General features: G+C 40.9%; 1 protein-coding gene across 9 annotated transcripts in view; it reads right to left on the reverse strand.

Moving 5' to 3' along the window:
* LOC109919982 (LIM and calponin homology domains-containing protein 1-like) overlaps window positions 1-24,666 on the reverse strand; it is a 186,370-nt gene that overhangs the window by 146,603 nt on the left and 15,101 nt on the right. For all 9 annotated transcript variants that reach the window (XM_048600247.1, XM_048600286.1, XM_048600260.1 and 6 more), the window contains exon 2: window positions 8,849-8,955. In XM_048600247.1, the coding sequence (XP_048456204.1) occupies window positions 8,849-8,871 (23 nt within the window). In that variant the 5' untranslated portion in view covers window positions 8,872-8,955. The remainder of the gene's footprint in view (window positions 1-8,848; window positions 8,956-24,666) is intronic.

The raw sequence follows: 24,666 nt of genomic DNA on the forward strand, positions 1-24,666 counted from the left end.
GAGGGCAAAAAGGAGACATGAGATAGCTTTTTAAAATACGGTTAAGGAGAATCCAAAGGGATTCTACAAACACATTTAGGGAAAAAGGGTGATTAGGGAGAGAATAGGGCCCCTTAAAGATCAGCAAGGCTGCCTTGTGTAGAACCAAAGGAGATGGGGGAGATACTAAATGAGTATTTTGCATCAGTGTTTACCATGGGGAAGGATATAGAAGGTAGAGAACGTGGGGAAATGAATAGCTCCATCTTGAAAAATGTCCATATTACAGAGGAAGAAGTGCTAGACATCTGAAAATGCATAAAGGTGGATAAATCCCTGGGACCTGATCAAGTGTACCCCAGAACTCTGTGGGAGGCTAGGGAAGTGATTGTTGGACCCTTTGCTGAGATATTTGTATCATCAATAGCCACAGGTGAGGTGCCAGAAGATTGCAGGTTGGCGAATCATAGAATCCCTACAGTGTGGAAACAGGCCATTCAGCCCAACAAGTTCACACTGCCCCTCCAAAGAGCATCCCACCCAGACTCATTCCCCTACCCCTGCATACCTAACCTAAGCATCCCTGGGCACTATGGGCAATTTAGCATGGCCAATCCACCTACCCTACACATCTTTGGACTGTGGGAGGAAACCGGAACACCGAAGAAACCCATGCAGACATGGGGAGCATGTGCAAACTCCACACAGACTGTTGCCCAAGGGTGGAATCGAACCTGGGTCCCTGGCGGTGTGAGGCAGCAATGCTAACCACTGAGTCACCATGCTGCTATTTAAGAAAGGTGATGAGGAAAATCCAGGGAACTATACACTGGTGAGCTTGACATCATTGGTGAGCAAGTTGTTGGAGGGGATCCTGAGGGACAGGATTTACATGTATTTGGAAAGGCAAGGACTGATTAGGGATAGTTACCATGGCTTTGTGCATGGGAAATTGTGCGTCACTAACTTGATTGAATTTTTTGAAGAAGTAACGAAGAGAACTAATGAAGACAGAGTGGTGGATGTATCTGTCCAGACTTCAGTAAAACGTTTGACAAGGTTCCACATAGTAGACTAATTAGCAAGGTTAGATCACATGGAATGCAGGGAGAACTTGCCATTTAGATATAGAACTGGCTCGAAGGTAGAAGGCAGAGGGTGGTGATGGAGGGTTACTTTTCAGACTGCAGGCCTCTGACCAGAGGTGTGCCACAGGTGCTGGGCCCACTGCTTGTTGTCATTTATATAAATGATTTGCATGTGAACAGAGGAAGGATGGTTAGTAAGTTTGCAGATGACAGCAAAATTGGTGGTAGAGTGGACAGCTAAGAAGATTACCTCAGAGTACAATGGGACATTGCTTTGTTGGGACGAGTGGCCAAGGAATGGCAGATGGAATTTAATTTGGATGAATGTGAGGTGCTGCATTTTGGAAAGGCAAATCATGGCAGGCCTTATATACTAAATGGTAAAGCCTTGTGTAGTGTTGCTGAACAAAGAGACTTTGGAGCGTAGGTTCATAGTTCCTTGAAAGTAGAGTCGCAGGTAGACACATTAGTGAAGAAAGCAGTTGGTATGGTTGCCTTTATTGGTCAGTGCATTGAATATAGGAGTCAGAAGGTCATGTTGTGGCTGTACAAGACATTGGTTAGGTAAATTTGGGAATGCAGCGTGCAATTCTGGTCTCCCTCCTATAGGAAAGGTTTTGTGAAACTGGAAAGGGTTCAGAAAAGATTTACAAGGATGTTGCCAGGGTTGCAGTGTTTGAACTATAGGGAGAGGCTGAATAGGCTGGGGCTATCTTACATCAGAGGCTGAGGGGTGACCTTTTAGCAGTTTATAAAATCATGAGGAGCACAGATAGGGTGAATAGCCATGGTCTTTTCCCTGGGGTCAGGGAGTCCAAAACTAGAGGCCATAGGTTTAAGGTGAGAGGGGAGAGATTTACAAGGGACAACTTTTTCACCCAGAGGGTGGTGTGTGTATAGAATGAGTTGCTAAAAGAAGTGGTGGAGGCTTGTACAATTACAAAATTTAAAAGGCATCTGGATGGGTACATGAATAGAAAGGGTTTAAAGGGATATGGGCCAAATGGTGGCAAGTGGGACTAGATTAATTTAGGATATCTGGTTGGCATGGACGAGTTGGACCGAAAGGGTCAGTTTCCATGCTGTATATTTCTATGATGCTATGACTCTATTTTGGCAAGTTGTTTAAAGAAGAAATATCAACGAGAATCAAGTAACTATATTTAAAAAAAAATCAATCATTATGCTATTAGTAATTCATAGAACATTTTGTACCATGATGGTCATAACAGGTCCTCAATCTTAATAAACTAAATAGATTTAGTAGACCCTGGCTCTATATAAAGTCACTGTATGTCCTTTGTTTATTTGAACACTACAAAATTTCAGGGAATGGAGGGGAAAGAGCTAAAATTTAATAAAACTGTAAGATGTAAAGTGAGTATGCTGGACATAGAACTTCTGGTTATCAACATAAAAAGTTTCAAAAACACATTTACAGCATCACAGACAGTGGTCAGATTAATTATTCCCCTTCACCTACCATGATTCAAATACAAAAGATTTTGATACATACAGTGGTAATGTGATAATTATTGGATAGATATCCGAAAGCATTCTTTGTCACAAGCAGTGACTAACAGCTTGAGTAGATTCAAAGAAAGGGTTGATAGAAGCCAGAATATAAGCCACATTTAAAAAACAGATGCATGAAATAGAAAATGGCTGAGATGGTATTTTGGAAAGATTAATGAAATGGATTGACAGACCATCTCCATGCAAACCTATCCTGCAAAATTATGCTCATGTGATGTAAATGAAGTTAAGTTCATTACACCAGTGTATGCAAAGCAAAACACTTCACTTGTATAAACTCTGGTCTACTTACTCACTTACACAGTTTACAATGTGTAAGACTTTTCTCTTCTAATTTAAATGTGGTTTCATGGTGGTATTTTCTCAAATACAAATAATAAAAACAGTAACTCACAAATAACATTAATGAATAATATTGCCTGCAGCACAGTCATATCCGTTAAACTGGCCAAACCAATTTGGTGTTTTATTTCAACTAATTCAGTAAAACCAACAGAAATCATGAAATAAACTCCAGATGTCTGGCAATTTTCAATTGCCTACATTTTTGGAGGCTATGTGTATCTACAGAGCTCTGAATTGCTGTGCAGATATTTACAAGCTGAATTACATGTATTACATATAAACTGACGTTTTCCCAGCCACCATCAGTTCTGAGGAAGGGTCACCGGACCCGAAACGTTAACTCTGATTTTTCCTTCACATATGCTGCCAGACCGGCTGAGCTTTTCCAGCAACTTTGTTTTTGTAAATTGATTCCATATTGGTGTAGGCATTAACATGCACAGAGTGAACGTCTGCTGGAAGTATACAGTTGCCATTTTGAAATTTTTATAGTATCAATCATGAACACAGGATATATCAAATCTCTTCATAGCTAATGAAGTATTTTTGAACCGCAGCCACTGTTGCAATTTTGGAAACAAAGCAGCCAATTTTCTCACAGCAATGTTCCATATAACCAGATAATCTGTTTGTGTGGTAAAGAGATAAGTATTGCCCAGGACACTGCTCTTTTGAAAGGTTACCATGGGATATTGCACATACACTTTACAAAGCCTTCACTTTCCCAATGGCTCGTTAGTTAGCACTGCTGTCTCACAGTGCCAGGGATCCAGGTTTGGTTCCAGCCTCAGGCTACTGTCTGTTTGGAATTTGCATGTTCTCCTAGAGTCTGTGTGGGTTTCTGCTGGGTGCTCCAGTTTCCTCTCACAGTCCAAAGATGGGCAAGTTAGGTGGATTGGCCATGCTATATTATCCATAGTGTTTAGGGGTGTGTAGGTTAGGTGCATTGGCCATGGGAAACACAGACTTAGGGTGTTGGGTCTGTGTGGGATACTATTTGGAGGGTTGGTGTGGACTTGGGCTGAATGGCCTGTTTCCACACTGTAGGGATTCTGTGATTCTAAACTGATAATAGACACTGGAAAGACAGTGGGTGTGTGAGACTAAAAAGTTCAGTCATACTTGATGATTGCAGAGTCCTTAAAGAGGAAGATTCTGTCATGACTGGGAAGCAACAGCTTCAGAGTTTTGTGAGTAACATTAAAATACTCTGCAGTCAAGTGGAAAAAAAACTTTAAATTAACCGCACAAAGGACTAGGCTGGGAAGAATAGGTACATAGGAGCAGGAGTAAGACATTCAGAACATTGTGCCTGCTCAGTAACTTAGTATCATCATGGTCAATTGAATACTTCAATGCCTTTTATCCATACTATCTCCATAACTCTTTATGTCGTTAGTAATCAAAAAAATGTCAATCTCTACTTCAAATATACTCAAAAGCTAAGCTTTTACAGCCCTCTGGGTAAAGAATCCCAAACATTTACCACCCTCTGAGTAAACCAATTTCTCCTCATCTTGGTCCTAAATGGCATCCCTCTCATTTTTAAATTGTGCCCCCGGTTCAAGACTTGACAACTGGGTAAAACATCTTTCCTGTATCTACCCTGTCTATCCCTTTCAGTATTTTGTAAGGTTTAATGAGCTCAATTCTCATTCTTCAAAACTCTAGAGAATATGGGCCCAGTTTTCCCAATCTCTCTTCATAAGTCAGTTCCCCCATCCTGGGATCAAGTCTGATGAGTCTTTATTGCACTCCCTCTGTGGCAATAATATATTTCCTGAGGTAGGGTGATCAAAACTGCACACAGAATTACAGGTGCAGTTTAATCAGGCTCCTGTGCAACTGATGCAAAACTTCATTATTCCTGTACACAAGTCCTCTTGCAATAAAAGCTAATGTTCCACGAGCCATCCTAATAGCATGCTGCATTTGCATGATAGCCTTCAGTTACTTATCAACAAGGACACCAAGGTGCCTTTGTACATCTATACTTTTACCATTTAAGGATTTTTTTGCACATATGTTCTTCCTACCAAAGTGGATAATACCATATTTTTCCACATTAATCCCAGAAATCACAGATTGTCCTGGCAGTGGTTAGTACTTCCACTGCAGGCAAAGGCAAGATAGCACAAGATTGTTGTCATGGATACACCTATGAGGTGAGCAGCAGATAATTGTGTGAAAAAAAGCCACTAGAGCTCACAGAGAGAAGTCCCCCCGAAACTCCTCAAAATTCACTCTTTGCTGATTTTTGGTAAAATTCAGCTCTATGACTGGCAATGTAATTTTTTTGGGTTTTTTTTGTATTTGTTGATTTTGTATTTATTCATCAAGTTTTGTCACATTTGTTATGGTTGAAAGATTACTGATGTTGGAGAAAACTATTCAAATTGCATTGCAAGATGAAGCCAGGAAAACTCATAGACAAATCCTGTGAGGAGAACGACAACCGTGACACAGCACAGCAACAGGACTTATCCATTTTTTAACGTATAAACGACCTATAGACACACATGACAAGCAAACACAAAAGGTAGACCCATCAGCAGATGTATTATGACCCACTGGGAAAGTACACTGATTCTTAAACTCCATTATCCCTGGGGTCGTCATGAAAGTTTAACTTTTAATCAAAGTACATGAAGTTCCCAATTTCCTTTCCTGAAATACTCAAGGTAACAGAAAATGCTGACCAGGTTTCTGTACTTAACAAGAACTATAATTTGTTACAAATAAATAACCATACATAAACAACTAAGAAGCATATACTGCTACATGAAACTCTAACCCTCCTTTTAAAACCATTACACATACTTAAGAGATAAACATTAATGTTATGAGTGGAGGAAAATTATAGTTCAATAGAACCAGTCCACAGGCTTTGATGAGGTTATCCCTTCTTTTCCAAAGACCTTCTGTTCTCTGATCTCATTCCTTTCAGATTCTCAGTTCTTTGCTGAGGGCCTATGGGGTTTACACATTAATTGTTCAGTTTCACAGTCACTGGTTATAGGCAACAGAAAATTGGGGAACTGAACAACTGACTGCTCCAGCCTTGAGTTACTTTGATGCAACGGTATATAGACAGACCCTGCTTTTCCAAGCCTGGACACATCTTACACTCTGTAAACAACCAAGCTGTTCATTCGCCCATGAGCCAATTGAAAAGTTGTCACCAGGCTAATGACTTTCAGAATCCATGACTGGCCACAGTCACACAAACCTATCAGCAATCTGTTGCTGGCTGAATCTCACCTTACACACAGAACATGGTGAAATTCTGCCTTACCTCTCTGCACCCCACAGCTTGTAAAGGAACAGTATAAATACAACGCACAAGAGGTCCAGTAAGCTGTTACTAAAAATGCAGCAATTCCTTCCCTAGTGCTTGGTTTGAAAACAGTCCTTTTCTTATTTTATTAGAAAATTGGAAATACAGCAAAACATAAATGATGCGGTCTTTACCGGTGTCATGCTGTGGAAGGATAAAGCTGCACAGGCACAGCCATCCCCAGCTGCAACAGAAGAATGCTCCCTCTGTAGAGCTGGAGGTCATTTCCAGAAGATGAGCAGAAGTCTCATGCAGTTTCAAAGCAACAAAAATGGTGGTGGTTATACACTGAAGGAACTTAGTATGGTAGAACAACCACCACTAAAAAAAATACCAGAGGCATTCCTAGGGGAATTTGGTGATTCAACTGACTTGAGTTTGACAGAACTTGTTTATGTCAATGGACATCTGATTGATTGTAACGTTGATCAAGGGGTTACTGTCATTGTCTTATCTGATCAAGTACATTGACTAATAACCAAGAGTTACAGCCTACAGGACAAAACTACATTCTCCAGATGGAATAATTCTCAAGGTAAAAGATATGCCACAAGTAACATTGTAACACAAAGAATTTGAAAAAGTAAAAAAGATATACATAATCAACACTTATCATTCTTAAGCCTACCTGCATGCATTATTTGACTTTAATATCCTTGTTCCAAGGAAATAACTCATCCAAGAGTAAACTATTGTCATTTCATTGGTCAATGGGCAACAGGTAAATTCATGATGGAACCCAAAAAGAAAGAATCTATTGTGATTACCTATGAGGCATAAGAAAATTTCTTCATACTGTTAACGGGAAGAATGTCTATAACTTTTCAGGAAATGTAGCAATGGTTTCCATTCCTATTACCAGTAAAGAACCTTCTGAGACAAAAATCCACAAAATTGCCAAAATAAACAAATATTAAAGCAGGAATGAGCAGTACAAACCACTTGAGTTCATTGGTGAACTTTTAAGTGATGTCATTGAAACAGCAAAACAGCCCACTGAACAGATTTGACTTGGATATCAGATAATGAACCCACACAAAGTCAAGATCAATGTTTCGATCCTTTGTCTTCCAAAGAAGAATTATCAGTGCGAGGTCAAAGATAGTGCTAAGTAAGCAGAAACCCTCCAGTCCCACAAATGAGGATGTGAAAATATCTAGTTCACCAGAAAGACATCCATAGAGGTTGAATGAAGATGTCTAACCTACACGACAAGTTGAAGTAAAGACCTTACAAGTATCAACACAGATATCAACTGATTAAAATAAAGATTTCCATATATTAATAGGAGACAAGCTGCATAAGACTCCATGGAAGCCAGACCAACATCCACAGGTTCAGCACTCTGTCAAAAAGAAGAAATTACCTGGACTGAAAATCCAGGATACTGCGAAGAAGAAAGTACATGTTACAACAGAGCAGCCATCTTCCCTAATGGACACTCATTAGATTTAAGCTTCCCATATGATATAATGAGGAATCTATGAATTAGCAGGATAGAATTCCTCCAGATCAGGAATTCAGGAGATAATGTTTTCTGCAGATAAGGTAATAGACTAATCACTGCATTGAGTTTAGCAAGAGCAACATTTTTTTTTTAGTGAATGTCATCTCAGATATGAAAGGTCCTCCAGCACAGAAATGCTCTACAGATGATCTGAATCAAGGTCAACAGTCCTCAAGCCAATGAGTTATCAATCTTCCAGATCTGAAAATAATGCATTCTGGAAGAATTATGAAGCCTTGAGGTCACCTGAATTTGTTAAGTCAGAACCCGGGGAGATGGAGTGTTAAGTAGATTTTTACCTGAATGCATAAACATTACCCGAAGGGTCTGTTTCCCTGCTGTCCAACTCTATGACTCTATTAACTGTGGGCAATGGAGGAACGTTGTATAAGGTAATGGTTCTGAAGCACTTCATGTTGAAGACTACATTATGCTCCACCCAATCTAATGATGCAATTCAGTCTTCCAGGGAGAATCGAGGAGTGCTAACTTGATGGGGGTCAGATATGACATCCCTGGTTTCTGATTGGCTAATTGAATATAATTAGCCAATGTAAGTTATAGTTGTCACTGTCATGCAATACACTATACTTTGTTCTTGCAGTTAGTTGGTTCTGAAACGCTGATCATGCCAGCCTCTCCCAGGTTAACTCCCAACCTATGAATAGCACAGTTAATGCTTTCTGTGACGATACAGTTTAACCACTGATCTAGTTTGTAAATAAAAATGCATAACATACCGCAAAGACAACAGATCCTGTTACATACAGGTTGAGGATCCACAGGTCTGGGGAAAATCTGACAACTTAACCCTGATCTTGTATGGAGCAGGTGTGTTGCAACTAAAATTGGCCATTGCATATATGTGCTGTCATCAGGAATGCACTTGCAAAGAGATTTTTAAGTTCCTCTATTTCATTGTATTACACAATAGAAACATATGATTTAAATTAATCATTGGGAGAATTGAGAATAACTTCAAAGAAACTCCACAATTTCCACAAACTATTTTTCATGAATTTAAAATTCACTATTATTTGTTCTTTTCTTACTTACTTGATTGTGGCCCTATTAGTCATATCTTGAAGATCACCCGGGTCAAAAAGCTGTGATCCCTTAAGTCCAAGCTCTTCACATGCTCTCAAAAATAATGTAATATTGTCCTGTTAAAGACATAAACAGAATGATGTTATCAGAATCAATACAGTGTCTTTGACTGCATCAGTGCTTTCCATGGTTTTTGCTTGCAATAAATGGCATAATCTTACATAAATAGTCTGTTATTCTACAGCCATCCTGTTTCATTTCAGCTCAAATGTAAAGAATCAAATAATATTTTATCATGAGGATAAATAATCTGATAAACATTCAATCTATTTCAAGGAAAAAGTATTAATTAATGTAATTCTTTGCAAACATTTAATTTAAAAAGACTGTGAAATTATTGAGTCAAATTTGCTTTTTGATTTAGTTAAACAAACATTTGTGACTGCAATCAATGCCGTTAAATAAACCTAAAACTTCCTCCAATTTACGTCAGCTAAATAATTAAAGCTGTCAGAAGTGAACCATGAATTTATATTTATGCCAATTGTTCAATTTGAACTGCAAAAGAGACAAAACATGTTTCATTGGAAGTGCAAAAGTGCTGGTGGTGGGGAGATATTTTTTATTGAGTTGTGAAGGTCTTCTGTTGGGCCCTGCAACATTGACATGGACTCATAATAATTTTCCTAACTCTAATAGCCATGCACAACCTCGCGGGAAATATAGATAAAATGCTGTTGAAATAATTGTTTTGTACATTTGCCCGGTACTCTTGCAGCATTTCATAGCAGTGTTTTACCAGATTAATTCTATGTTAAAACATATTGGAATTATGTCTTTATAGAGAAAAAAAGAAGCACAGAGAACCACAGAATTACAGAATCCCTACAGTATGGAAGAAAGCCATTTGGCAATCCACACTGACCCTCTGAAAAGATGCTTCAGCACATTGACTACAGAATGAAATGCATCCTTCAGGATGGGCGCATCTTCATTGGAACCTTCAAAGCATTTGACAAACACATGAACCTCATCCTATGTGACTGTGATGAATTCAGGAAGATCAAGCCAAAAAACCCAGACCCATCTCCCCTACCCTATACGTGTTACCCTGAATTTCCCATGGCTAATCTACCTAACCTGCACATCTTTGGGCTGTGAGAGGAAACCTGAGCATGTGGGGAGAATGCTGGAGAAGCTGAACAAGACTCATACCAGACTTGAAATGTTAATTCTGTTTCTCGCTCCACAGATGCTGCCAGACCTGTTGAGTTTCTCTAGCACACTCTGTGTTTGTTTCAGATTTCCAGTATCCTCAGTATTTTGCCTTTAGAGAAAGTAATAACTTGAATGGGAATTGTTTGCAATAGCTGTGAAATTATTAATTAATTGGCATTTTACTTTGACAGTGAATGGAAACCAAAATCTGACAGTGCGAGACAAATTTGCTATGAATTATTTTGGTCCTGTAATAATGAAGAGCCAAGATACTTTTTTGACACTTCTGATGATAGTCTGTGCCACACTATTACAGCAATGACACCAAAGACAGGATTCCTGTCAGTAGTTATATTATGTGCTAAAAGAGACATACGTTTAACCAAAGTCACTTCCGCCTCAAAGTCTCCAGTTATCAACTTAGCCTTGGTCTCACAGGTCTCACCTGGAGGACATTTTCCATCAGTGTGACAAACCAGGTTGACCCTATCCTTAACTTCCAAATATACTCCAAAATCTTTCTAGTTCTGTAATTTAGTTCAGTCTCTTTTAGCATTCTAGCTTCCACTCTACAGGCTGCCACTAACACTTTCCCATCACAAGAACCAAAAGTTTATCTATGTGCACATTCTAATCATGTAAACACCAGCACAAACTCCGGGATTTCTAGATTGAACTTCTTCAGTCTTTTAGATAACCTCTCAAACTCTACAATATATTCTACCATGGATTGATTGATTGATATTAAATTTAGCAAATATTGACCACATCTTGTAGGTTTCCAACAAGTCTTCATTTTTGTAAATTCATTCTACAAATCTGATTGGAATCTCCAATCCCTCTTTGGTCAGGTGTGTACACACAGTTCTGAAAATACACCATGCTGAATTTTTGGATAAGTCCAAGCTGTGTCAAGATTTTTGAAGGGATTTCAGTCATGAGACTCAGTGCATTTTCTTAGCAAACTCACCTCCTTGACTCCTACTTACCCTAGCCCAATGACATCTGTCACATTTGATTCCAGCCCCATCTTACCAAGCAACATTCCCAGAAGAATTCATCACTTGGTGAATATCCTGGACCGAGCAGCCCTTGAAGATACACCATATTTAAAAAGCTGTTGTGCACCCGGAGAAGCACTGTCAGTGCAAGGCATTTGCCCCAGACATTGCAGACGGGGAGAAATCATCATGCCACTTTGCAGCAGGGATTTGGAGGTCCTGTTGGATGGGGTGGTGCAGACACCCTCTTTCCCAGGACCAGCAAGGGAGACCACAACACCAGAATTGGTTGCCACTGAGGATCAAGTAGTCTCAGCTATCTGGAGGAATGTGCTTCAATATAGGAAAAAGGGAAACGACTTTCTTCATTCCGCTAGGGTAGGTACCATCATTTTCTCTCTGATACTTCACACTCACTTTTTCTCTGCTACTGTGATCACCTCCCAACAAGGCTCATGCTCAACCATTTACACCATTGCCTGCAATATTATCCCCACTCACTCTCACACACCCCAAACACCATGACCATGACCCTGCATGCCCTCTCGCAACATACTCACTCACTCGAGACACCTTCACAGTTGCACCAACTGTTTGCAGAGTTGGAGTCACAAGAACAATGGAGGAATGAGATGGAGATGTGGGTCATTATCTCTAGCCAAGAAGAAGAAATGAGATATAGCTTTGGTTTTATCCTTAGCAGGAAGGTGTAAAATTGGAGAAATAAAGGGTGAAACCTTGTAGGGGCCTGAGCAATGTGGGCTATGGTGAGATTTTTGGCAGAATCAGCTGAGAAGCCTGGCGAGGCCCACCTTGTTATTTGGGAGCATTTCACTCCATCTTTTGTGTCTTTACAGTGGCAGCCGCGTCACCCACTTTAAATCCCCGTAATACCTGCCTGTCTCTCATTCCAGGAGAAAAACAGCCCCCAGTGGAGCAGAACAAGTCAAGACAAGTGGTGTGCTGCCTGGCATTCAGCTTCTCATCCCTTATATGGAGACCTCTGGCTGCCCCAGTTGGCTGACTGGCTGTGTCTATGCCCATGGTATAGGAAGCTGCCCTTGACTTGCCATACCAGGACCCTCTTAGCTCTTCTCCTGACTGAGCCTTGCTGACAATCATGACAATCTTCCAGCTTTTGTGTCTGTGCTAAATGGCAATGCAAGCTAGAAGTAATATGAGCCTGGTATCTGTGTCTGAGGGGGTTAAGTTGACAAAGGCAATGCAAAGAGAGGGATACTGTGAGCATCCAGGCAGGCTCACAGTGGGTGAGTGAGCACTATGACAGTGAGCCAAGAAGCCAGAGATGCAGCCTGCTCCAGTGCAGGAGCTGGGTGCATGTCCACGAGCACAGTGACATTACAATGATAGTTGCTGGTGCAGCCTGAGGTGCACATCGAGATGTACAGGATCGTCCTGTAAGCAAACCTGAGGGTTCGTAAAGGCTGTCACATTCAAATGCCAATGTCCATGGAAATGGGCTACATGTGGCCAGTGTCCATGGAGCATCCCTGAGATGCTCTAACACAAGGATCCTTAGGAGCGAGCAGCGAGCTGACTTGGCCAGGTTGACGCTATGGTTTCCAATATGTATTGTCTTGACATCCTTTTTAGTGCAATTGTTATGACAGAAAGCTGAACAAGGCAAGACTGGCCATTAACAAGATGTTTCACAAGCAATAATCCATTTAATTGACAACTCCCTGCTGCCACATGAAAAACTGGCTGCACCATTTTCAAAGACACAAAAGATGGAGTGAAATGCTCCCAAATAACAAGGTGGGCCTCGCCAGGCTTCTCATCTGATTCTGCCAAAAATCTCACCATAGCCCACATTGCTCAGGCCCCTACAAGGTTTCACCCTTTATTTCTCCAATTTTACACCTTCCTGCTAAGGATAAAACCAAAGCTATATCTCATTTCTTCTTCTTGGCTAGAGATAATGACCCACATCTCCATCTCATTCTTCCATTGTTCATGTGACTCCAACTCTGCAAACACCAGTGGAGAACCATAATTCATGATCCATCAGTGAGACACACAGTCATTTCACTTTAAAATAGCCACTGGGACTCAGAAACAGGAATTATATTCTGCTTTGTTTGTCGTCCTATCTGAAGAGATCGGGACTAATCCTCTGCCAACCTGTTTCATATACTGATTTCCACATGTTGAATCAGGCCAAAGACTTTGAAATTTAAAAAGGCTTTACTGTAAATCTGTGGTATAGTACAAACATTGGTTTTCACTTTTCCCATCTGGAGCCTATCCATATCCAGAATCCAACACCCCACTGGGGAAAAAGAAATGCAGCCTTCTTTCATTAAAAAAATCTTTAAGTGAAATAAATCCAATTGCCCACTCACCAAATTGACAAATCACCAAATTACAAACACTACTCACCACAGCCAGTGTGACAAAACACAAAACAGGAACTCAGCAACTATTCTTATGAAATAAGCCAGTCACCAAATTTACAAAATGCCCAATTAACAAATGCCACCCAGTTGGGGCAGTAGACCTCAGTGGGTATATTTTTTAAGCAGAAATTTCATAACATACCTCTGGAGCAGGTAGTACTTGAACATAGGTCCTTCAGCTCTGGTGTAGGGACACTACCACTGTACCACAAAAGCCCTCCAGAATGTGCCTTTCAGATATTTTAATCAATATGCTGCTGACATTTCTCTGGAACAAGTGGGATTTGAACCTGGATCAGAGGTAAAGATACCATCACTGTACCACAAGAGCCTTGATTAGAAGTGAAGTCTCAGTTGGAAGCCAGCATGAAGGGTGAACCCATAATCATGGCATTATAAGTACCATACTCTAACCATTTGAGCTAAACACCCACAGAACACAGCTTTTTTTCTTATACCCAGAAAGGTTATTACACACAACTGAGTGACTTTCCAATCAGCAAATCACAGAGACCTTTTTTTTGTTTTTTTTTAACCTACTAACCTACCGCCAGAAATCACCGGTGTTGCCAATTAAATATTCCCAAGCAAAGCCCATTATGGGCAATGGGAACCATCAAAAGTGAGGGGGCAGTCAGGGAGAGAGGGAAGAGACTAAATCAAAATGGAGTTGGAGAACACAGCTTTTTATCCCCTAACCAACCTGTTCAGTGATGTTATTACACACCTCTGGAGTAGGTGGGACTTGAACCCAGGCCTGGAGTCGGGACACTACCGCTGCACCACAAGAGGGCCACAAATGCAGGTATTGAACATGCGGCTTAAACCCACAATCCTGAGATTGCTCTACTGACTGAGCTAACTGGGCGCACTATATAAAAGTCCAATGCGCATCACACGCTCTCAATCAGCTCATCTGTCTGAGCTCTAAAGGGAGCTGTATTTCTAACTCTGACACACAATTCACCGTAGGATGACAAAGTGAGTCAAGTGCGCCTCAAGCTTCAGCTGGATCTTGTGCCGCTGGAGAGGAATCATTCAGGGGGAGGGATGGAGCAACAGGCCAGTAGGTGGTGTCAGGAATGTAGACACCTAAGGATGTTGCTACCAAGGGGGCAGCGAGGCACTGAGTGCTGGAATATCATCGCAGGTGGGGTGACAACCAGCAAATGTCAAAACTGCAATCTCAGAGGTTGCTGAAAATGTCCAAGGCTTCCATCACTCACCTGCATCAGCTCTTTCAGAAAGACCTACACCCTCAAGCATTGTGAGGCAATCCAATATTGTTAGCTTTTGAAGACCCTACAGCAGCGAGAATCTACACTAGCAGGTCTTTCCAGGGCTTCACTTGCATCTGTGTGGCATCCCATAGTCAGCCACTCACAAATGCATCAGGGGATCACCACTGGCCTGTTCACACGAGTCAATAAATTGTGCAACTCACTGCAGATCCTGAAAGCCAGCCAGTCAGAGCTATGGGGCTTGTAGCCATCACTGGATTTCCACAGGTACCAGGAGAAATTAATTACAAACATGTAACTCCCTGAGATATGACAGTGAGGTCTCATGACTTTTGCATTCTCAAACACGCTCAGGTGCTCCAAGTGCCTGTTCCCCCTCAGCTCATACAGTGACAGCAGTTAGCCACAGAACAGCTGCCTCATGACAACTGTACAGGAGAAGTAAATGTCACCCATGTTTCACCAATAGAACAGAACAACTTTCTGGACACGAGTACATGAAACATGAAAGGTGCAGCTCGCATGAACTCAGTGTGTCATGTTGCCTCCTTCTGTGACTAATGACTTAGAACATAGAACATAGAACATTACAACGCAGTACAGGCCCTTCGGCCCTCGATGTTGCACCGACCTGTGAAACCAATCTGAAGCCCATCTAACCTAAACTATTCCATTATCATCCATATGTTTATCCAATGACCATTTAAATGCTCTTAAAGTTGGCGAGTCTACTATTTTTGCAGGCAGGGCATTCCACGCCCTTACTACTCTCTGAGTAAAGAACCTACCTCTGACATCTGTCCTATATCTATCACCCCTCAATTTAAAGCTATGTCCCCTCGTGCTAGCCATCACCATCCGAGGAAAAAGGCTCCCACTGTCCACCCTATCTAATCCTCTGATCATCTTGTATGTCTCTATCAAGTCACCTCTTAACCTTCTTCTCTCTAACGAAAACAGCCTCAAGACCCTCAGCCTTTCCTCATAAGACCTTCCCTCCATACCAGGCAACATCCTGGTAAATCTCCTCTGCACCCTTTCCAATGCTTCCACATCCTTCCTATAATGCAGTGACCAGAACTGTACGCAATACTCCAAGTGCGGCCGCACCAGAGTTTTGTACAACTGCAACATGACCTCATGGCTCCGAAACTCAATCCCTCTACCAATAAAACCTAACATACTGTACGCCTTCTTAACAACGCTATCAACCTGGGTGGCAACTTTCAGTGATCTATGCACATGGACACCGAGATCTTTCTGCTCATCCACACTACCAAGAATCTTACCATTAGCCCAGTACTCTGTATTCCTGTTACTCCTTCCAAAGTGAATCACCTCACACTTTTCCGCATTAAACTCCATTTGCCACCTCTCAGCCCAGCTCTGCAGCTTATCTATGTCCCTCTGTAACCGGCAACATCCTTCCGCACTATCCACAACTCCACCGACTTTGTGGATGAGATTCCAAAGTGGGGGGGCAGGATGAGATTCCCATGGGTGGGTGTGATCTCCATGTCCCTAGTGACCTTGGAGGGGTGGGGGTTGCCCTCTGATAAAAACAGAGGCCCCTTAAAGGAGGTAACATAACACTCTCATTCCCTTCTACACTTTGACTGACCAGCAATGAAAGCTATCCCATTTCACACTTGGCACGGGCCTCTTCCACCACAGGTTAATTCCACAGTGATGGGAGGAGACCTTTAAGCAGCTTTTAAGGGCCTCAATTGGCCAATGGGTGGGCAGGCCTCCCACAGACTCCCAGCCCTGCTGGTAATTTCACAGTAAGGGGCAGAGGGGATGCGTTAGTATGGAGACCAGGGCATGGTACCCAATTTCATGACCAACATACCCACCTCCCCACCCCTGCGCCCCCCCACCCCGCCAAGAGCTCCATGACATCCAGCCCCATGGCTTTGAAGTTGTCATGTTCTCATTACTGATAGAGATAGCTTCAAGGTGGGTCAATTGGAGTCATTTCAAGTCATAAACCGAGAGCAATTAACTTATTCAACAGCATACTTAGTCACTGTTAGTGTCACACAGTTGGGAATAAAGTGACAAAATAAAACTACAAACAAAGAAACTGAAGTAAGAATCTCCTAAACTCCCCACATCTTTTCAGATATTTATTCATTCCTCTGAGGATTGACTTAGCCCCAGAAGCAGCCAATAAAAATACCCAAACAGGATATTTAGTACATCTGATTACAGTTCTGTAAAATTACTAGGTAGCCAGGGAGAAGTGTCTCATCTACTAATCTAGTGTTCTCACCACCAGAGCACTGATAAACAAAAGTAACAATTGATTCAGCCCCTCTTTTGCACATAAACACTGCTGTGATTGAACTGTTTCAGCATAATCTTTCAACTGATGCCCATAAGAAAACCGAAGACTTCAAACACAAAGAGTTATGCATCAATGGCATTGCCGAGGGGACGCATGTGAAGATATTCAGGTTCAACATTTCCCTACTTCAGGCTTAAAGAAGCTGTGTTTTACTGACTTTATTGTCCAAGCTGAGAAGTATATCCTGTGTGGAGTCACTGTAGTTTTGGTTTAGCAATGAATGATCATATTGTGTGCGCTGCAGCTAGGTGGAGCCCAATGTCTTCAGATAAACAGTGCACAGCTGCCAATGTTTGGCTGAGGCTGGAGCTAAGGTTTGGCTCCCAGACACAAGGAGGTAAATAACTCCGCTGCCAAGAAATTTTATTCCTGTACACTGTTTGACCCCGACTGAAAAACAAACCAACTTCTCCCTTTGTTTGCTTTGAGGTACTGGTCCCATTCATGCCATAACCAAATAGCCTTTTAAACATCAAGACATTTAAATATTTACTTCACAATAAAATGGTCATTTTTAATAAAAATGAGTGTAAAACCCATGGAAACCATAAACTTGTTTACTGAAAAGTTATCCAAAAATATAATGAAACCTTTTTGTGTTTTGATCTCCAGTGTTAGTTTTTGGAGGTTGCAACTGTACAATTTGGCAATGATTATTCCAAGCATCAAGCTTAGCAGAATGATTCCATTATTTAAAACAAACAGATTAATGCCTCCTTTAAAATAACACAGACTGTAATTTGACACAAACAACATTCGGATTTTAGCAAGACCAACAGCAATTTCCAACATCAAGTCTTTCTCAACAATAGTTTACTCAGTTTTCTATGGTCTGTAGTCCTTGGTCTCAGCATAATCCTGGTCATGATGTTTAATGTTAGAGAACACAATGTTGTCCCAGGCCCTGCTAGGACAGCAGGAGCTGCCAGCCAACTTCTGTGGGCAGGGCATTTCCCCCAGTGAGGACCTAAAGTCCCACTCTGCCCTCGTTAATGCTGGAAATGGTATGTTATTTCTGTGGGGTGGAATTTGTTTTTGACCAACCTCTTACTTGGACAGGATCGTGGGGGTAACAAGCAATCTGCTCCTGCATAATTTTTGGTCCCTGCCAAGAAATGGAGAGTATCATCTGAGTTACCAGTTCAGTACAATGGCTTATGGTATTATCGCTAGACTAATGATTCAGAAACTCAGCTGATGTTCGGAGGACCTGGGTCAAATCCCAACAAAGTACAATGGTGGAATTTGAATATATTAGAGAACCTGGAATCAAGAGTCTGATGGTGACCATGAAACCATTGTTGATTGTTAGGGAAAAACCTACCTGGTTCACTAATAACCTTGGGAAGGAAATCCTTCATCCTTACCTAGTCTGGCCTACATGTGACTCCAGACCCACAGCAATGTGGTTGACTTTCAACTGCCCTCTAGGCTATGAATGCTGGCTTAGCCAGAGACATGTGGGGGCGGCACAGTGGTTAGTACTGCTACCTCACAGCACTAGGGACCCGGGTTCAATTCCACCCTGGGGCGACTGTCTGTGTGGAGTTTGCACATTCTCCCTGTGTCTGCATGGGTTTTCTCCAGGTGCTCCAGTTTCCTCCCACAGTCCAAAGAGGTGCACGCTAGGTGGATTGGCCATGCTAAATTGCCCACAGTGTTCAGGATGTGTAGATTAGGTGGGTTATAGGGGATGGGTCTGGGTGGGATGTTCTGAGGTTCGGTGTGAACTTGTTGGGCCGAAGGGCCTGTTTCCACACTGTAGGGATTCTATGACCCACCAACATCCTATGACTGCTACAATATTACAGGCACTGTCCTTTTGCTAAGACTTTAAATCCATATGTCTGCTCAAATGGACATAAAAGATTATAACATGAAAATCAGTGAAATTCTTCCCAATTCCTAAACAGCATTCTTGCTTCAACAGAAAGATTATTCATTTATTGGCTGTCATGGAACTTTTTGAGTTTTACAGAGAGATTTGTTCTCCTTGTGGGAAAATGCATAACAAGAGAGCATAATCTCAGAGTAAGAGGTCATCCATTTTAGACAGAGAAGAGGAGGATTTTTGCTCTCAGTGAGGGTACCGAATCTGTGCAATTGTTTCCTGCAGAGACCCATTGAGGCTGGGTCATTAAGAATATTAAAGGCTGAAATAGACAGATTTTTAATCAAGGAATCAAAGATTATGTAGAAAAGGCAGGAAAGTGGAGTTGAGGTTTATCAGATCAGCCATGTCCTCATTTAATGGCGTAGTGGATTCAATGGGGCCAAATGGCCTCTTTCTGTTCCTCCAATTTATGGTCTTATGATAAACTGGCTGCTGAATTTCACAATATCAACAGCTCCAAAAACAATATACTAGTTTTAAAATGTTTTGACATGACATGTTATTTCTTTCTTAAAAAGTGATTGTACTTGTTCATCATGTTTTATTTGAGAATGTTACAATTGCTTGAAGAGACAGCTGGGAGGAGTAATTTGGCAATGACAGAAATTGCGATGGTTGAGTTTTGGTTGAGTTTGGAGACACATTTGGGTAACTGGAAAGGAACAATTTATCACAGAACAAAAAGGTTAATCTTAACAAACAGCTGGTCTTCTGAGGGAGAGAAATGAGATAAAGTTAATACATGATTCACAAGCTGCATTCACAACCTTTGCTACGGCCAAGGAGACCAAAAGCCAAGCAGTTCCCCTACTGCCTGCTACATGCCTTAATGTATGGTAAAGTTGTGCAATCGGAAACAGACTGGAAAAATGTTTGAGCTTTGGCAGATGTACAGTGTAACACCCTTCTGATCTGTCCAAGCATCTGAATTGTGTTTCAATACCCTCAAGGTATATGTAACAAGAATACTGATGTCTGCATGTACTTTATTATATCATCGTTCTGCTCTGGTTCATGGCGGTTTCAAGGGAGAATACATTTGCTCTCTAAGAGACCATCTGTTATGTCTCCATATTATATACCACTGATTGCCATAAAATGTTTGATTAATATTAGGGTAATAATTCTCATGAATAATATTATGCCTATGTTCATAGTCCAGTTGCAGAATAATGGAGTGGAAACACTTTTGTTTGTGGAGGCTACGTAATTTGCGTCAGGTCTGTGCAGATAAATCCCTGCCACCAATAATGGCCAGTGCTTTGGGAAAACATGCAACTTGTAAAATTCACTATGTTTTCCCGTATTGCTGATTTGGAGAAAGTGAGATGGAATTAAGGAAGAAAGAGCTTGCATTTGTATCACCACAGCTACATAAAACAGCTCTCATGATATGCACTAATGAGGCAGTTAAGTTCAAGAATCTGAAGCAAATCAATGTAAATGAATGATGCAGTTGACTTTCAAGCAGGTTCAAAACAATATTCCATTCTGGAAGAGGTAAATAATAAACAAAAGAATGCCATGGAAGTCATCACCAGATGCGAGAACTGTATTGGTCTCACTTACACATTATGCCCACAAATAAAGCTTCAAATCCATGCACATTTACTCATTAACAACTGAGAGAATCTAGTTCTACAGGAACCAAATCAGTAGGGAGTTAACTGCAAGGTTTTATTGTCTACTACAAGGACAATAGTAACAAGAGCAATTAAGTTCAAATGAACATCAACAATGCTTTTTTCTTTCTTTCACATCTTTATAGGGATTAACAACATCACAACCTAACATTGTGATGACAATGTATCAGATGTCCAGCACTTTCATTTCTCTTATCAAGTAATAGCAGCAACATGACAGACAGGCCATTTGTCACAGTACTGCCCCAAAGGCACGTTGCACAACAACCAATTTGTACAAAACTTCATGCTGTCTCTGCATGCTGGGCTGTAATTAGATTAAATGAAATGAAGCTGTTTCTCTCTCTCTCTCTCTCAATCAGATGGTTGCAGTAATATTCTTTGTGCAGCAGTGAACCTATCTCCAGCAACAGTAATGAAAAGGTCCAGAAGCATAAAAAGTAAGAGCCATGGTCACCTCAATAGCCAAAGGTAATGCGATCCTTGCCTTGCTTTGAGATTGCAATTGTGGCTGCAGTACTTCACCATTTTTAGGCACAATCTCTTTAGTGAAGCAATGATATCTCGTGCATGGCTCCTCACTGAAGTTGAGATAAGAGAATTTTTCCTGAAACTGTGTTAGATAAGGTCTCCTACCGAGATCTCCTCTCCTTCCTACTCCTTCTCCACACCCTAACAGCTTGTCCAAACTTACATGACCTCTCTTCATTCTCCAAATCATGTTCAAGTTCAAGAGGATGGTTTACTAGACTATCTTCAGCACAAGTCTTTAAATGACCAAAAAGAAAGTACTTCAGTACCACTGCCTGGAAATTACTGAAGCTTTAGACCAGTACAGGAGTGCGCCAAAACTACATAAATTTAGACTAACAGCCAGATGAACTAATCCAACAACCTATGAGCTGATCGTAATGGGGAAGATGATCGTGGCAGGGAATGGGGTTTCCTCTGTGCTGCCATGCTAACTGCTTAAGATTAAAATAGGGAAAAGGCTGGAATGTGACATTCAAGGATTGCAGGTCTGGCATAAACTCCATATTGCTGACACCATAATTTACTTGTCTACATGCTGCCAGTGATAATTAGATGTGCATTTACACAACCTTAATTCAGTGTGATATCCTTTCCATTAGAAATGTGCCTGCAAATTCTGGAGTTCATTGTTAAGCATTAGGAAGCTGTAAAACACCAAGAAATTGGTTTGATAGAACCTATGCTGGTTGTGTAGGTACCAAACTCTTCACATGGGAAGAAAACAGGAAGTTAGATCCAGTGCTAGGGATAGGCAATAAATGTTGACCTAGGCAATGATGGCCAATCATATGAACAAATAAAACACTCCAACATGGATTGCTGACTTTTTCAGTCGATTCCAGGCATGAGGCAATTGCCAATTGGAACTTTTACTTTTCCCAGCCAATTAGAGTCATACCGCGCAGAAAAAGTCCCTTCTGCCCAACTCGATGATGCTGACCAGGTTTCCTAAACTGAACTAGTCCCATTTGGCTCACATTCCTTCAAATCTTTCCTATTCATGTACCTGTCCAAATATCTTTTTAATGTTGTAACTGTACCTGCATCTACCACGTCCTCTGGCAGTTCATTCCACACATGAACCACCCTCTGTATGAAATCTTTGCCCCTCAGGTCCCTTTTAAGTCTTTCTCCTCTTAACTCAAACCTATGCCCTCTAGTTTTGGTCATGCCTACCCTGGAGCAAAGACCTTGGTTAATCACCTTATTTATGGCCCTCATGATTTTATAAATCTCTATAAGGTCACCCTTCAGCCTCCTATTCGCACATAGCCAATGCATTGGGATTTTCACAGGGTCTATAAGGTTAAGTATGGTCTCAAAATATGTGGAGACTCGAAGATTTGGGCCAATTATTGCCTTTAGAATTCCATAAAAATGTAATACATGAACTGCAGGACTTCTTGTATAATTACTGCTTTGCACTGCAACCTCTGTTGGAACCTCAATGTAAAGAACCCTAAAACTATGCTCAATTTCACCACTGAGATGGAGCTGTAAATGTCAAGCGGCAATTAGTGAGGAGTGTAAAATCAGTGAGTAAAATGCACAATGGATTTTTACTGAAGGGGTCTGTGTTTCAGACTGATTTTATTAAGCAGTGTCTGCTTTACTAATCTAATCCAGCAGTCACCTTTCTTTGCCACATGTCAGCTGCAAATGATGTTCAAGTCAAGACAAGTGCCTTTAATGTTAAGGTAATACTCCTCAAAAAGACAATGCTTTTTGTGAAATTCAAAATATTCCGAATCAGATCAAGAGATGTCAATACTGGAGGCTGATGCAATCCATGTGACAGAAGAACTAGGGAGAGTTCTCCTGATACATTAAGGGAATGCCAACAATGCAATGACATAGTAAATGAGTTCTATTAGATTACGAGAAAGAGCTTCACTGAACAGCAAAGTTTGTTAAAGCTTGAAATGCCTTAAACAAGCAACAGGATTTAGAAGATGCAAGTATAATATATTGACAGTAGAAGCACGAGGGGAAAGAATGGGGTTAAAATTTGAAAAGTAGGATAGCTCAATAAATTGATTGCAAAAAGGAAATCTGAAAAACATTCTTTATTCGTTTGGCAACTCAGGCTACATTATAGTTATAACTGCAGAATCTCCCACTCATCCAAGCTGAACTATTGCCAGGAACCCAGCACAAATATTATAATCTGCCTGACCAGAGTATTCTATGTGGTTCAGAATAGAGAGAGATGGCAGCAGCATGTAAAGCAACGCTGGGTTGGACGTCCAATCCAAATATTGGAACAAGCTGAAACCAAGAAAAACAGCAAGGTTATAGGATCACAATACATTGCTGCAAACCAACCCTTGCAAAGATTACCTTAAAAAGAGTTCTTAAGACAAGAACAGAGGCAGAGAAAACAAAAAGTAGAAAGGGGGAAAGGAATGCTTTCAATCAAAGAAAATCTGTAAACTCACAGTAGATTCAAAATTGTTGTTGTTACACTGAGATAATGCAATATGCAATCCTTTAAACATTCTCTGTGTTTTTTGTTTCCTGTACGTCTCTGCTCCCTTACAAAATAATAGCAGTAACAAACTGTGTTTTGTTTAAGTCTGCAAGCTCCTTTTTCCCAGGATCCTGTTGTATTTTCTCAGAGTATTCATATTTAAACTCCGAAGGTTGGTCACCAAGACTTCCTAGTATTATAGTCTGCCTGGACCTTTATGTGTATCAAATCTGAACAACCGACATTGATTGCAATTGATTTAGTGAAAGAAGCTGACACAAAATTGTTGGGTTAACAATCTCATTTAATCCGAGAATTAAAAAGTGTGCAAAGACTAAAATATTTGACCAAAAGCTCCACTTAAAGGTAAATGGCTATTGTAAAATCTTGTACAACTTTTAAAACATTTATAATAATTCATGAGAACAATGACGTAAACAGTTGATTGGATCCAGCATTACAAGCTTGCTATGGCCTAGAGTTCTGGAATTCCCTTTCCAAATACCTGCATCTATTCACCTCTCTACCTCTTTCTCCTGCTTCTTTGGCTGACATCAACTATTGTCTTTTATGCTTCTGTGAAACATGTTGAAACATTTATTGCATTAAAGGCACATCATAAATGCACATCGCTGTGAACCAGTCTCAATTGGAGCAGGTGTTAGTGCTTATGCAACATATATTCACTGCAACAACAAACATGGTGGAATTGCAGCAGAGTTTGTACAATCAATTGTCCAGGGGCTGCTTTTTTGGGAAAATTCTTAGGTCTTTCTTAGCTCTGAGAAGCAAATATTTGAGAAAGTCATAGATAAAACTATGTATGATTATTTAAGCGACCGGCACATTTGAAAGGCTTTCAAGGCACAAGATATCATGGAAAATTCAATAGGAGTGTATTTGTTCTTTGTTGACATGCTCTTGAACCTATCTGCTCCCCTCGAGGTGCACACATTTCGAAAATCAGCCAGATACAGGAATAGATTACAACTCCACAATTCTGGGAGTTCAATGTTCCAGCAAGTTTGTGATTTTGTCTGCTGAGTTAATTTTAGC

This window comes from Rhincodon typus, chromosome 1, assembly GCF_021869965.1.
Source record: "Rhincodon typus isolate 14 chromosome 1, sRhiTyp1.1, whole genome shotgun sequence".
NCBI lineage: Eukaryota > Metazoa > Chordata > Chondrichthyes > Orectolobiformes > Rhincodontidae > Rhincodon > Rhincodon typus.